Here is a 14,490-nt window from a genome sequence, read left to right on the forward strand (position 1 = left end):
CCCTCGCTGGCTGTAATCTGACCGCGATCCGTCTCGTTCCCTCCCCCCCCCCCACCCCCCGGCGTCCGCTGGCTGCGCGGGAAGTCGTCACAGGCATATGCGGCGGCTCGTATTTTTCCGTGCCAGTGCACCCCAACTCTAGCGCCCCTGGACCCTCCCGTGCGGCCGGCCGCCTGGGGCGGTGACCTGTGCGGCGGCCGGGTTTCTCTGTCGCGGGAGGACGTCTGCTCCTGCTGTGGGTCGGTGCACACCACAGCAAAAGGCCCCGTTTCGCCACAGGCATGACAGGCGGCACCGGTCGCGCGGCGGCGTTCTTTGTTTGGGTGCTATCTCCCTCCACAACGCGGCCACGTTTTGCGCTGCTGCTGCTGCTGCCGATAGGCAGATAGCCTTTCCACAGCAACAGTCTCACCTCACAGCGCGGCGCTGCTGATACTAGCCGTCTCGCTAGCACGGCAATATCCACGGCTCGCTGCAGGTCTAGCTCCGGTTCCAGAAGCATGCGCTTTAAAGCTCCTTCATCCTGTGTGCCAGACACGATTCTGTCCCTGAACTGCATGTCCTCACACGAGCTACAAAAGTCACAGTACGCCGCGATTTCCTTAATCGCACACAGAAAATGATCAAATATTTCTCCCTGCTCCCGCTTCCAAACATAAAACTCGCGCCGGTCCAGGATAACACTGCGCTGACCGCTTAGGTATTCCTCCATGGCGGCCAGCACGCCCTCGATATCGGCCTCCGGTGTAATCTGGAGATTATATCGCACAATCCTGACCCAGTCGTCGTCCAGCAACGACATTAATACGGCCTTCTGCTCCTCGACCGGCATCGAGTCGAGCCGGGTGAGCAGCCGATAATCGCGCATTTTCTGCAGCCAGTCTCCAAACTCCCTCAGCGACGCCACCGATGTCAGGTGCGGTGCGTGGATGGCGTCGGCTGAGAGACGTGCGGGTGCGGCGGCAGCCGCAGCCTGCACGACTGCGTTGGCGTCGACCGACGGTGGAGCTGCTGGACGCCCCTGCGTAAGAGCACGCTCTAACGTCGCCCTCAGTCGCGCGTCACGCTGCGAGGCCTCTTGTTTGGCCTGGGCGGCCATCTCCGACTGCCGCTCGAGCAGCGTCGTTAGGCGCGCTATGTGCTCCTCACTGTCCTTCATGGCACGAGTCCGTCACCACTCACTGTGACACAATCACACGCAATCACACGCTGTACATCCGTGTTATCAAGGTCCTACTGACCGCGCCATGTTCGGTTTCACTGTATATTTTACGGAGGTGTCGCGCGTCCGAGTGCGGAAATATCACTGACACTCCAGCCGCTAGCTGCCGCGCCGTGGCGCTAGTGGCGCACGGCGCACATGTCAGATTGGCACCAAGCCAAACAAACCCCTAGTGCTGAAAAAACTCAAAAATCGAGTAAGATCGTCGGCAGGCAATTTTAAATTCAGTTCTGATACCATTTCCATGAAGGCCTGTTGTGGAGCTATCAACCGAACTATATCTCCATTCTCCAGGGTTTTCTCCGAGGAATAGGACTATTTCCACTGTATTATCTATGTGACACGCTCTGTCTTGAATAAAACGCTGCGACCTCTGCCTCTTGTAGTGGCCACAGATTTTCATGACCATGCGTTGCGGTATTTGTTTTTATTTTGCCAGCCTTTTCGAGAACTGGTCGAGGTATACTCAGGAACCAGGAGGAAAAATGACGGTAAACACGAAAATTGCGTCAGATCTCAATAAGCTATCCAGGTCTTCTGCATTTGGTTGCATTTCGATGTTACGACTGTGTTTGATGGAAATATATAAATGTCAACCATTTGGTCATTGGCAGATGCAATTAAATTCAACGGAGTACGTTATAACATTTGAAAGCGTAATCTTAGCAGAACATGGCGGATCAGCGAGAACCTAAAAACCATAAAGAACAAAACCACCTTAGCCTATTATTATACAGAATATGAACGTGTGAAGACAAACAAAAGCATTCGCTGATCAGAAAGGAGTAACGATGCAAATAGCATCGATGGCCCCTCCACTCTAAATTGTGGCAGTTTGATCCGCCGTTAACCAACTATAGATCAGCGTAGGGTGTAGGGTAGTGAAGGTACTATTAATGATAATGGGGCAACATGCATATTTGATAGAGCTTAATTTGCGTACAAATCATCATACCTGGCGTTCTTCCACATGTTTTGCTACCTGACATTGGCCCTGATTTTATAAAAACGCCTCACTACCTTCCATTCTCCGCTGAGATGTCGTAGCCACTCTATTATCAGGATCCAAGTCGTTTGAAACTGTCCACGTCGAGATCCGAGTCATCTTCCCAATGTTTTTACGAGGTCCCCCTCATGCTTATACATTCCCTACATTCACCCAGGACAAACCAGTCTTCGGAGATCGCATAAATGGTTACACCTGATATATCTGATGATATTGTAGTTCACTGTAGCCAAACATCACCTCCCATGAGAAAGACGCAACTCACCGATGCACGTCCTTTAAACAGACTGTGATTTGCCTTGATATGGCTCCCAGAATCAAGCCGGCTATAGACAGCCGGCCCCTGGTAATTTAGCATGCAAAGAAGCTTGCATATTTTATCAAATTGACAGTTAAGAAAAGGAACCACTTATCATCGCTTTATCTGAAACAGTTTAACAGTGAGATGGAAAAATAATATTACCCTACATCGTACCATCGATATACAGCTTACATGACATTACATTTGTGTCAGGAACAAGCCCAGTGTTAAGAGAACTTGTGAGGAACTGGTGAGCGCTAGTGTTGCATTTTATCGTCGACGCTGTTCAAACACATCAAGGGAAGCGCTTATCGATTCCGTTGCAGAGGTTCATCACCAGGTATCCCAGGCCTCTCTTCTATCTCTAAAGAGATAAGAACGGACGAATTGGGAAATTTTTACTTGTCGTCATGGAGCCGTGGTCTCGTCGCCCTCCGGAGTCCACCGTTCATCCGCGTCACCAAACAAAATAACCAGACCGAACAGACACAGGCGTGCCAACCCGCGAGCAGACCCACGCGTGCCAACGACCAACGGACAGATCCACGCGTACCAACCAACGTGCAAACAACCCACGCGTGCCAACCAACGTGCAGACCCATGTGTGCCAACCAACGTGCAGACCTCATGTGTGGCAACCAACGTGCAACCTATCTCTTCCAGCTTACATGCGTGCCAACCAAGTCTGGGCGGACTCGGATATCTTTCACAGCCTCTCACGCATGCGTGGAGCTGTGATCCGTCGTATTCGCTCCTGTCCACACCGCTTCGCCGTAATAGTTTACCATGTAAAGTAGTCGCCGAGTTTACGCGTGTCTGTGCGGTGTAATATAGTGCAGGCACTCCCTCGAAAAATTCGCTAGTTTCAATGCAGTAATTGTATGTAGATTCAATCCCTTGCTGCAATACCCCTCTGCAGCCCTCTCTTCAAAGGTAAGAGCGTACGTATGTACGGGAGTTTGCGGTGGAAACAAAGCCATGTCAACAGCCAGCACCACATGGGACATTTGTTTAGCAACAACGCGTGCATTGCTTGCGCCTGCTCCACTGTAGCCGCGCCTTTTTCTCTCGGCCCCATTCCACAAACGTTTCTCTCCTGTTTCCTCCTATTTTTGCCGTTGTCGCCATGACCATCTTTTACCCAATACGGATTTTTCTCGAGCTCCCATCCACAAAGCCGAAATAGATTATGGTCGCATGTCTTACTGCTTTATGGTTTTTGACATTTTATGATGCCAAAAGTTAGTTCATATGCAGTCGAAAGCCGGCATTGGCGCGAAGGGAAGGTCCAGAGCCACGAGCGGTGTGTGAACTATGCGTGAAGGTGTGTGGCACATATCCGTCAAAGTGCGCGCGCGTCATGATGAGCACACACGAATGTCGATATGACTCATTTTTATATATTTCTGACGCCGAAGACTGTGTTCTGACGGCTCTGTATCCATTTGAATTGATCACGAGCCTGCCCTGACTTTCACCCCCGGGCAGCTACCTATAATTTTGTACTATTGTCGCATCGGCTCGCTTGCAATAGAACAAGCGAAACAGTAATTAACAGTTAGTGTTAATGGAGCATTTATAAGTTGCACCATGTGTTGCGCCTTTGGTACACCATCACCACGAATGCATTAACAAAGAGCAAGGGCGGTTATTAAATCTGCCCTACAATGCGTGGGGCATAGGCTTACAGCTGCTCGGCCAACAGCCCTCACTAAATTCGCATTTTCTTCTTATTCTTGTAGGGCCCGTGGTCTATTGCGATTCATGCAACAATTAGGTATACATATCAAGACATTTCAGACAAAGTTGCTCAGATGCGTTTTTAATATCCATATTGTCACTATCAATCACTTTACGCTGACTGAATTCACCAAAAGCACTGAGTTACGACGTCCTCGTGTCGGCTCCTGCCGGGTCGCCGTGTCTCTATCGTGACTGGGGGGGGGGAAGGGGGGAGGGGGAGGGGGAGGGCCGGAGGTGCCGAGCTCCGCCCCAACTGCACCGTTCAGCCGTCGGCACCGGCGCCGCCTCAACCGTCCGGTATCTGCAGCGCCTGGATGTCGTAGCTGCCGCCGATGTAGACGATCTCACCGTCCGGACTGGAGAACACCTGCACGCCGTTCTCGGCCTCGACGGCACGCCGCGTGTTCTCGACCAGCTCAGGCCAGGCCGGGGCCGGCCGGTCGGCAGGGTGCGCGGCGACCGGCGGCGCCGCCAGGAGGCGTACCTCATCCAGCCGGAAGGCGCGCCAGTGCGGCGCCGGCTGGCGCAGCAGCAGGCGCAGCCGCACCACATCGCGCCAGTCGACCAGGCTCTCCTTGCGACTGATGGTGACCCAGTCCTGACTGCCGGTCTCGTACAGCGGGTTCGGCATGATGGTGCGGTCGCGCACCGACAGCTGCCAGGCGCCGGGACGGGTCAGCCGTCCGCCGGCCGCCGCCGCCGCCGACTCCGACTCCACCTCTGCCGCCCGCTGCACCCACACCGACACTGTGTGCACATAGTAGTTGCGGAAGGTGATCTGGTGCAGCGGCTCGGTGGCCGCCAGGGTGACATCCAGCGCGCGGCAGCCGGCCGCCACGCGCTCTGACTCGTACACGGGCGCAGGCCGGTGCACGGTGCACGCAATTTGGCGCGGTACCGCGTCGGCCGGCGGCACCCCGCACCGAGTGGGCGGCGCCATGAACTGGGCAGACCTGGGGCGGGCAGGGTCCTTCGCCGCCCGGTCAGACGGCGCCCTGGCAAGCAGCACGCTGGGCAATAAAGATGCACTCACTACAGGGGCGCCGACAGCCGTCACAAACCGGTCACGAGGTCGGCGATGCGCACGGCCGCCAGTAGCCTTCTGCTGACTGGGCGCAGCAGACGCAGCGCGCCGGCCGGCCCACAGTCGCTCTGTGTGATCGATACGCGGCCATAGAATAGCAATCAGCCGCGGCCACCACGTCAACTGTCCAGCAACGCATCAAACACGCGGGAAGGTGACTGATTTTGTGGTATTTTGCATGCATACATACATACATATATATATATATATATATATATATATATATATATATATATATATATATATATATATATATATATATATATATATATATGTATGTGTGTGTGTGTGTGTGGTTATATATGTATGTAATATAACATATGAATATAAAACCTATATAGATAAATATATACAAATACATATAAACAGCAACAACTCATATCCGCTGGCAGGTGGAACGTGGCTGCGGACACGGTCTGTGGGAGCGAACAATGGCACAACACCTGACGAAGTCTGCACACGTCTCACCTGCTCGCCCTAGTTTAACAAGTCCCAGGTGAAGACACTGATGATCAGCGTTGACCGCATACACTATCCGCTGTACGCAGCAGAGGTTCCGTCTTCTGCACCCCTGCGGGGCGGCGCTGACCACGCGCCTGCCGCCAGGAAGTCCAGAGGCCGCCACCGATCTGTCGGATCTAGAGGTCAGACGACTGCCCCGACGACTCACAGCGAGGCCGTGTTCTCGGGGTGGGCGACCGGTCCGCGGGACCTTTTTAGAGGTAGACCAAGCTGCGACCCACCGCCGCGTGCGCAGCTGAATGAGGCTGGTTGGCGCAGCGTCAATCCCGTGACAGGGCGATCACTCCCCTGTTACTGCCTGCTGAAATCGGCTTGTGAAGTAAGGCTTGCATCAAGGACCTCTCACCATGATTGACACACGCGTCAACACGCTACGCCACCGAAGTGGTCGGAACGAATAACGTATCCATTTGTAACTCGCTCTTGGGGTGCATGGCTATTGCTTTAATGACATATGCCCTGGTGGATTTATATATTTTTTTTCTTAATTTACACAACTGTGTCACTTCCCTCAAATGCAGTTTAGATTCGCATTCCGTTGTTCTGAACCAGACTCATATTAAGTTCAGACTCAGATTCAGTGTAAATTCAGATTCAGTTTAAATTCAGGCGATTCTGATTCAGGCGATGATTTTGGGTTCCCATTGTTTTCGGAAGTTTGTGAGCGGACGAACTCAAAGTTTGAGAACACAATCAGACATTATGGAGGTGGCCTCCACGCCACAATCGTCTGCTGCTCCTGCCACATAATCACCTCATATTGTGATTGGTCCTTGCAGCCTCAATTTTCTCTCCGCTCCTGTCTCTTGGCCTTGGCTTTCTGGCTCTGGCGCTGGCTCTGGCTCTGGCTCTACCTCTGGCTCTGGCTCTGGCTCTGGCTCTGGCTCTGGCTCTGGCTCTCGCTTTTGGTCTTTCGCTCTTGTTGTCGCTCTCTAATTTTCTCATTGGCATTGCTGATGACGGATACATTATATTTGTGGTGCGTGCGTGGCCGTGTTGGAATGTCCACGTCAATGGTGGCATTATTTTCAAACATTATCGAGTGCACATTAGAACATATACATAGGACATGTCAGGTATGTCTGAATGGGGAACCTTGATTCTTGGATGAAGCTATTCCTAAACTTTAGAATAACATGAATAAACATGACTATTTTCGTAGGATAAGGGATACCTTTGATAGAGCGTAAGACACCATTGCTCCGGACCTACGGGTTTTGATGAGCCTTATGACGACAGTTTTCCGGACCGACGAACTTCTTGGAGTGCTGATTTTGATGCCTACCTCAGCCGGACAGTTGATGCTGATATAGGACTACGATGGAACAAGCCCTAATATTCAGCCGCCGTCATGGCTATTGAGATTACATGGTGGATGCCCGTTTCAACTTGCTGCACGCCTCCAGCTGGCGATGAAAGATCTACCAAATGGCACTACCCACAGGCTTCAAACTACAGTTACATTACGATTGAATGTAAAGTGAAAATAGTAACGCCCGTGAATGACAGTGCATAGCGTGGTGTGGACATGTGACTTTTATGACAGCCTAGTGACAACTAATGGAACATATCGTCATCCTTATGGTTAGCTAGCGCAGTCAAAAATGTCTTTAACTAATTTTCCACGCTTCTGAAATGCCTCCCCATGCCCTTATTACATGCCCTTGTTTGACATTTGCAAGCATGCCATCTAGATATGTGTGACATTTGATATTTGCTCCCATCTCTAGAGATGCGTGACATGAACGCGCGCTGTGCATAAACATTGGAATATCACCTGCGGGACTGAGTTTTTCATGCATCTTGTGGTTTTCCTTTGCATTCTTGCCGTTGTGAAATGTCAGTGACAATGGTAATTTGGAAATACTTTTGAAACACTCAGCGCAATATTTCAGCGCGGATGCACATAGCCATTCCAGCATGTTTCCACGAGTACCGCTGTGGACCTGGACGTCACATGTCGGCATTCTCGGTCCTCTGTTGCTCGTCCGCCTCCAGTGCGGCATTTTCGTGGCCCTTGCGGTCGCTCTCGGCGGGTCGGCGGCGCCAGGGGTTGTGCCAGAAACACTGCCAGAAGCGCTGCTCTCTGCCGAAGCGCTCGCCCTGCTCCAACGTGTCGGGCAGCGGTCGGTTCATCGTCTCGGGCAGCATGCTGAGCACGCAGGCGCCCAGCAGCGCGACGGTGGCGAGCACGAACGAAGGCAGACCACGGTCCAGCCGCGCCAGCTGCAGCACGGCCGGGCTGAACGCGGCGCTGAAATGGCCGGCCACGAACGCGGCGCCCACCGCGCGGCCGCGTATCACCGTCGGCACCAGCTCCATCTGTTGCTGCACGATCACGTTATAGGCGATGGTGGCGCCGCAACGGCATAAGAAGGCGACGCAAGTAGAGGCGACAGCGAGGTCTCCGCGGCGCAGGAGAGCAGCGAGCGTCAGCGCCAGGCCGCTGGTGGCCAGCAGCGAGCCGGTCATGGTCCAGCGGCGGCCGAGCGTCTCCAGCAGCAGCCAGGTCAGCAGGTCGGCCGGCGCCTCGGTCAGTCCCAGCACCGACTGCGCCGTGTACACGTCCACGTCCAGCTCGGTGCTGCGCGCGATCAGGTCAAACTGCAGCGCCACCAGCATTGTGCCGATGGTGAGCGTAAGCATGCGGCTGCGCAGGCGCGGCAAACGCAGCATGTCCAGCAGCGTCGGATGACTCTGAGTCAGCTCCCCCTCGTGACGCTGTTTGGCCGCAACTGTGAAGCTATCCCACGTGTCGTCCGGCACCTGCTTACCGTTTTCCAGCGCGATGTCGCGCATTTCTTGGACGGCGCGCTCGATCTGACCCACGTGCTGCAGCCAGCGACACGACTCGGGCACGTGAAAGACGTAGTACAGCAGCACGAACGACATGGGCAGCGACGAGGCCATAGCCAAGTACGTCCAGTGGTACAGCAGCTTGGCCATCCACGGCAGCACCACCATAGCGCCGCACAAGGACGTGGCCAGTGGCAGGTTCACCACCATGGCGCGGTAGCGCGGGCCGACGAACTCGGACAGCAAAACGATGGCCTGCGTGCACTGTAGGTTGTTGCCCATGCCGACGATGAAGCGCAGCACCGCGAACATGGGCAGCGAAGTGGAGAAAGCCGTGGCGAAGCCGGCCAAGCAACAGGTGAGGTTGGCCAGCACCAGCGAAGGCAGTCGGCCGAACTTGTCGGCAACGTAGCTGAACACGATGGTGCCCACCATGGAGCCGGCGAAGAACATGGTGTACGCCAGCGTCGGCTTCCAGGCGCTGTCGCACACCCAGTCATTGTCGGACACAATGGTGGGGTAGATCTCGGAGAAGTCGTAGCTCCAGCCGTGGCGGCAGGGCACGACGGCTGTCTCGTTGTCGGGCGCCCACGAGGCCGGGTCGACATCGGTGAAGTTGACGTCGTACATGTAGCAGCGCGAGTGGCGCAGCACCCCACCGTTCTGCTCCAGCGGCGCCGTCAGGTTTCTGGCGGCCAGGTCGCTCCAGCCGCGCGCCTGCAGCGCCGGCACGCGGCACCAGTGGTCAGGCTCCAGCACTAGCCAGATCTGACTGAAGTAGGTGAAGGCCAGGAACACGAACGGCGGCTGCATCAGCAAGAACAGCCGCCACTGGAAGCGGCCAAACGGGCCGACCAGGTCGATGAGCTCGTCGAAGTCGCCCTTGAAGCGCGGCGGCGCCGGCTCCTTGGCCGGCCGCCCCTCGCCCGTCTCGACGGTGAGCTCCATCGGCTGGTCCTGGCTCGGCCAGGCGGCCGCCGCAGCTTCCGATGTGAGGAGCAGCACCGCGCGTGACGCCTGCTGCCGCCAGTCTGCTGGCCCCTAGAAACGCTCCGCCGGTCGCTGACACCCTGTGGCGATCAGCGCGCGGTTGTGATTGGATATGCGCAGGCATGGGAGCGGGACGTGCTGGACTGCCGTTGACGACAGGCGCCAACGCGCATAATTTAGTATTCCCCGGCGAAGGCTACATGCCGGTCAGTAGGCGGGCCTCTTCAGCTGCAGTGTGCCGAAGTGATTTACGCGTGTATAGTGCGGACCACCTGATAGTGAACACCACCATCCGCTGGCACCGGCCCAGTGATGCACCCTCGGTCAAGTGGCGTGCTGTTTCATCAGCCAGTTCGGCCTTCAGCCAGCCAGCCCGGCCAGGCAGGTCGGCCTTTAGCCAGTCAGTTGGTGACTTTTATGACGGTGACATTTAATACTATTTTTTAAGACGGTGGGACTTTTATGAAGCGAAAGGAGCCCATTCGGGCCACTTCCTCAAGTCGCTGATAAACCCAAGACATGCTGTCGGAAGTGCATTTCGCGGAAGTCCCAAATACTTGGATAAATGTCTTTGCACGCTTAGATCAGCAGTTATGTCGACGGAATGTCTTCTGGAAGTCGTCGGGCACTAAGCGTGTAAACTGTCGCAGTTATAAAATGTGTGCAATCGTTGATTTTATTCTGCACTTTGCGTCAACGCATGTAAATACAGGAATTCCTCTTAGGTGGTCGAGATACGTGCTCATATAGACACCAAAGCTAAGCGATGCTCTTAGATGTAGTATAATACTGCGTCTTGCCATACAGTGTCACGCATATTGCTATCACTTTTACAATACATCAACTGACATATCTATCCCGCAGTCAATAAAGGTCTAGTCCACGGGGCCGATACTCCGCAGCGTGTCCGTTTGGGTGGGGCCGCGCGCCACCTGCCGGCTCCGAGCGGCCGGCGAGGTCCCAAGTCCGGGCAGCGGCGGCGTGGCAGCCAGGCACCGCCGGCCGCAGCGGGGCACGTCACTGCAGTCGCGTCCAGTACGGGGAGCTGACGTCCGTCATCTGGCCCGGCACGGCCAGAGGCACCGACACTCCAGGAGAGAACAGGCCTGAACGCACGGGGCGGACGTCAGGGACACGACACGACACGGAATGGAGCACGGACACGCCCTGGGACAACGGACGCGGGAGAGGATGAGGGCCTATTGACACAAACACGCTGCGTGCTTATCATTGCTGCTATGCCTCACAGTGGGATCGTACAGCCAAAGTGCAAGGTCCATGGAGCGGAAAGTCCGGATCAGCGCGGAGGGTTCCAGTGCCACGAGTCCCTGCAGCAGGCTGACCGTCCCGGGGTACCGGCCACCACCCCCAGAGGGCCCTCCGTCACGCACTACTGGTGCCCCTACTACCAGCCAGGCTCCCCGGACGCGCAGCGCCAGCGCCCGTACAACCTCTAGGCTACCTCGGTGAGATCCACCCACGTGACGCGCCACTGCCGCCGCCGTGCGCCAGCGCGGAGGTGGTGGCCGGCGCGCCGTACTGCTCATTCGGCGGGTACTGGCCGCCCGCCTGGCACGGGCTGACGCAAGGTCTTTAACATCACTTACATGTATGCATATATACACGCACACATATATATATATATATATATATATATATATATATATACGCATTCGTCAGGCAAAGGAAGTGATAATGACGATCAGAGAAGGTGTCCGCAGGAAGGCCTTTCGAATCTATAAACTATTTGCTTTGCCAGCCTGTCTCATTTCAGTTTCATTTTCTCATTTCTCATGGTCAGTCTGTCTTATTTCGCCCTGCATCGCGCCAGGGTCAGAAGATAAGCCGTCGAATGGTTGGACACGACGCGCGGGCGCACGAGGTGGCTTTCCACAGGTAGCTTGCGACTCACTGCAATCCGGGGCTCGGGCGTGCCACGTGCCGGAGGATTTATTTTAGGCCCACTGAATTTGCACGGGTGTCCAAAAATTGTAACCCACGACAAAGCTGACAAGCAGCCGTTAGGAACCGTGGCCACATTCCGCTAACCCGTGGTCGGGGCGACAAGAAACCGACCCGTCTCGGTAGACGGTTGAGCGGCGGATTGCATGGCGCCAAATATGCAGTAATATATACCACGTGTCACGTGTACAGCAGCGGTCAAGTCGGAATGGCCTGGTTTGGCACGTTTTCACATTTTATACCATATATCGGCAGCCAAAGCGGGTAGAAGTGTGAATTTAAGTCCAAGGCGTCGATCCCCAGACCGTCAGCAATGCATGAGGTCAGCACGAGTTTGTACGACGCACGGCTGCGCCAGTAATCGTCGGACGAGCCGGAAGCGTCGTAATTCCGAGAAAACGGCGCCGAATGCTACACGTGGTCGTCGAAAATGTAGCCAGCCATCGCACGTTGGGTGAAACATTGTGAACACATTGCTAAGTGTTTACACAATTTGCAGTATCCACACATGTGGCTCATTCACAGATAATCGTCCACCACAACTGTTTATACAGTGAACCATGCTGACCCTTTGCACTGGAAAAACAACACGGACAGAATAATAACCATGAGTGATTAGGTAACTAACAATTTGGGGATAATTACGATTTATTTGGCAAGTGAGTGATCTAAGGTGATATTTTCATTCAAATTGCACGATGCTTCTACCCACTATGATTGCGGTGGTGGGCACATCATATATTTGCGTGTTGATTAGGCATGAGTGCTGTCAGTACATATAAACGTTTGTCATTCTCACAACGCCCGGCGTAAGCATTTGGCAATAAGTGCATCAGTGAAACATGGGCGTCACTAAACCAGATGATATGTCGCTGGTGTATACCTGCCTTATAAACGCAGCCAACCTTTTGCTGCACGCAGACTTCGGCGAATTGTTGTACTGAGGATGTCACGCAACGCAGGTTTGCAGAAGAAAAGCAAATTAGAGCCAATGCTTTAAACGGAGCGTGCCACTTTTGTACTTTTCACTTACTGTTAGATCAGGCGAGTGCAAGTTGACCAGCGAAACTTGTTTTCCCAAAACCTTGCTGATGTCTCAGAATTTATATTTGAAGTAGCCACTCCTGTGGGAGAAGTCTCATTGTATTACATGCTCACCACCATAGAAGTAATACATTTCATTTACCTTGCTTTTTCCAACGTTTTATTCTGTACTGTTTACAACACAGCACGTCAACATGTTTGTGCACTAAATGATACGAAAGCTTGAAACACTCTGTTTAAACAAAAATGTGTGCGAACGTGAAGCTTTTATTACGCGAAGTCAACGAATCGTTATACTATCGCTTCGATTTCTCCCTGGTGTTTAACATAGTGGATCCCTTATTTGCGCCATTTGGCTTGGAATTGGGGGTATCACATAGTCCATATGACGGTAACCGAACGAAAAGTCAAAAGATAAGAACTAAAAGGACAGAAAGCCAAATAAGATGAAGTCAAATGACAAAAAGCCAAGCAGGATGAAAGTCAAATGCCAAAAAGGCAAAAATAAAAAAAAGTTAAAAAAACAAATGGCAAGAATCAAAAATATACAAGTGAAATGCAAAAACCCAAAAAGGATGAAAGACAAATGGGTTAAATTCAAGCTGCAAAACGTAAAGATAACAAGCTGAACAGAAAAAAGTAACATGCCTAAAAGTCAAAAGTAAAAGCCTAATGAAGCAAGTCAAAATATAAGTATCAAATATAAAATGCCACAGGGTGAAAGCCAAAAGCGATGAAGACTACGACAAAATAGGGTCACCACTTGTTTCCCACTCCCCTTGTAGCCTTCGCTACTTGCATGTAAAAAGGGTAAAAGACTAGGAGCCCTCTATCTTTTAGAAAGTAAGATGCTTCTTTCTAGAAGATACTTCTTTCATCTTTACTTGGATAGCTAAAAAAACCCTCTCGTGAATTGCGCGCGGCGTTTTCGGTTCAAATCCAGGGCACTCCATGGCCTCTGCACAGCCACGAGACCTATTCGTCTCATTTACGTTCAGACTGGACCTCCTTTAGATATCAGCATGACCCTTGCACGCCTGCATGGACCCTTTAGTTGCAGTTGTAGTCAGTGACGGCCCAACAGGGAGGGAGCAAGGCGGCAGTTACCCACTCCAATAATTGAGCTAGTACATCCAAATTCGTGTTTCTGGCCCTTTTCGCAACAAGTCGTAAATTTGACTGATGCTTCTACGTTGAAAGTACCTACTCACATAGTCTATGGAAAACTATGTAGCTTATGCCATCTTAATATCTGCCGATAAAATTCTTAAAACTTTATCGTTTTATCGGACAGCTTGATAAAATCCGGCGAACACTTTTAACAGTACTGGTTGCTTTTTACGACTTCAACGTTTTCAATCACAAAAGTGTCTGCTTACGAGCGGCAAGTTCCGTTTACAACTTCTGGTGGGTAACTTATATCTAACATTGTTTTTTTGTTTCTTTGATTGGTCTCAGCAACCCAATAAATGGAATGGCCTATGCCTTCCCAAAACCCGCGATAACCGAGAAATGTGGCATACACTTTTTCCATATTTGGAACGTATGACACTATTCTGAGGAGTTGGAGTAGTGAAGGGCGATAAATTTATTGTGCGGGTTCCCTTGGCTTCTTCCCGCCAAGGTTCAAGAGACACATTAGATAGCCTCGCCCAGAAGGATTTTCTGTGAGGACACTCCATTTGGTTTAGTGTCCGAAATCACATGAAAATGTCTTCCATAGCTCAAAATTTGTGGCACCACTCGTAGGAGGAATGTATTTTTATGGCCCTAGTTTGCTGTGGACGAAGGGATCTAAAGCATATAAGGAAAAAGACGTC

The 14,490-nt window shown here is 52.6% G+C and overlaps 1 protein-coding gene across 1 annotated transcript; it reads right to left on the reverse strand.

The window, feature by feature from the left end:
• Window positions 1-5,948: 5,948 nt before the first annotated feature.
• On the reverse strand, window positions 5,949-9,689 carry LOC119108563 (solute carrier family 22 member 3). The gene is made up of 2 exons (XM_037232155.1): window positions 6,633-9,689; window positions 5,949-5,985 (listed from the first exon to the last, which is right to left on the reverse strand). Exon 1 carries the CDS (start codon window positions 9,620-9,622, stop codon window positions 7,832-7,834), a length of 1,791 nt encoding a protein of 596 aa, XP_037088050.1. The 5' UTR covers window positions 9,623-9,689; the 3' UTR covers window positions 5,949-5,985; window positions 6,633-7,831.
• Window positions 9,690-14,490: the final 4,801 nt, after the last annotated feature.

This window comes from Pollicipes pollicipes, unplaced genomic scaffold (genome assembly GCF_011947565.3).
Source record: "Pollicipes pollicipes isolate AB1234 unplaced genomic scaffold, Ppol_2.1 Scaffold_6686;HRSCAF=7923_pilon_pilon_pilon, whole genome shotgun sequence".
NCBI lineage: Eukaryota > Metazoa > Arthropoda > Thecostraca > Pollicipedomorpha > Pollicipedidae > Pollicipes > Pollicipes pollicipes.

Bases quoted from the DNA above. Each gene is read 5' to 3' on its own strand.
- LOC119108563 (XM_037232155.1), bottom strand. From the start codon at position 9,622: ATGGAGCTCACCGTCGAGACGGGCGAGGGGCGGCCGGCCAAGGAGCCG.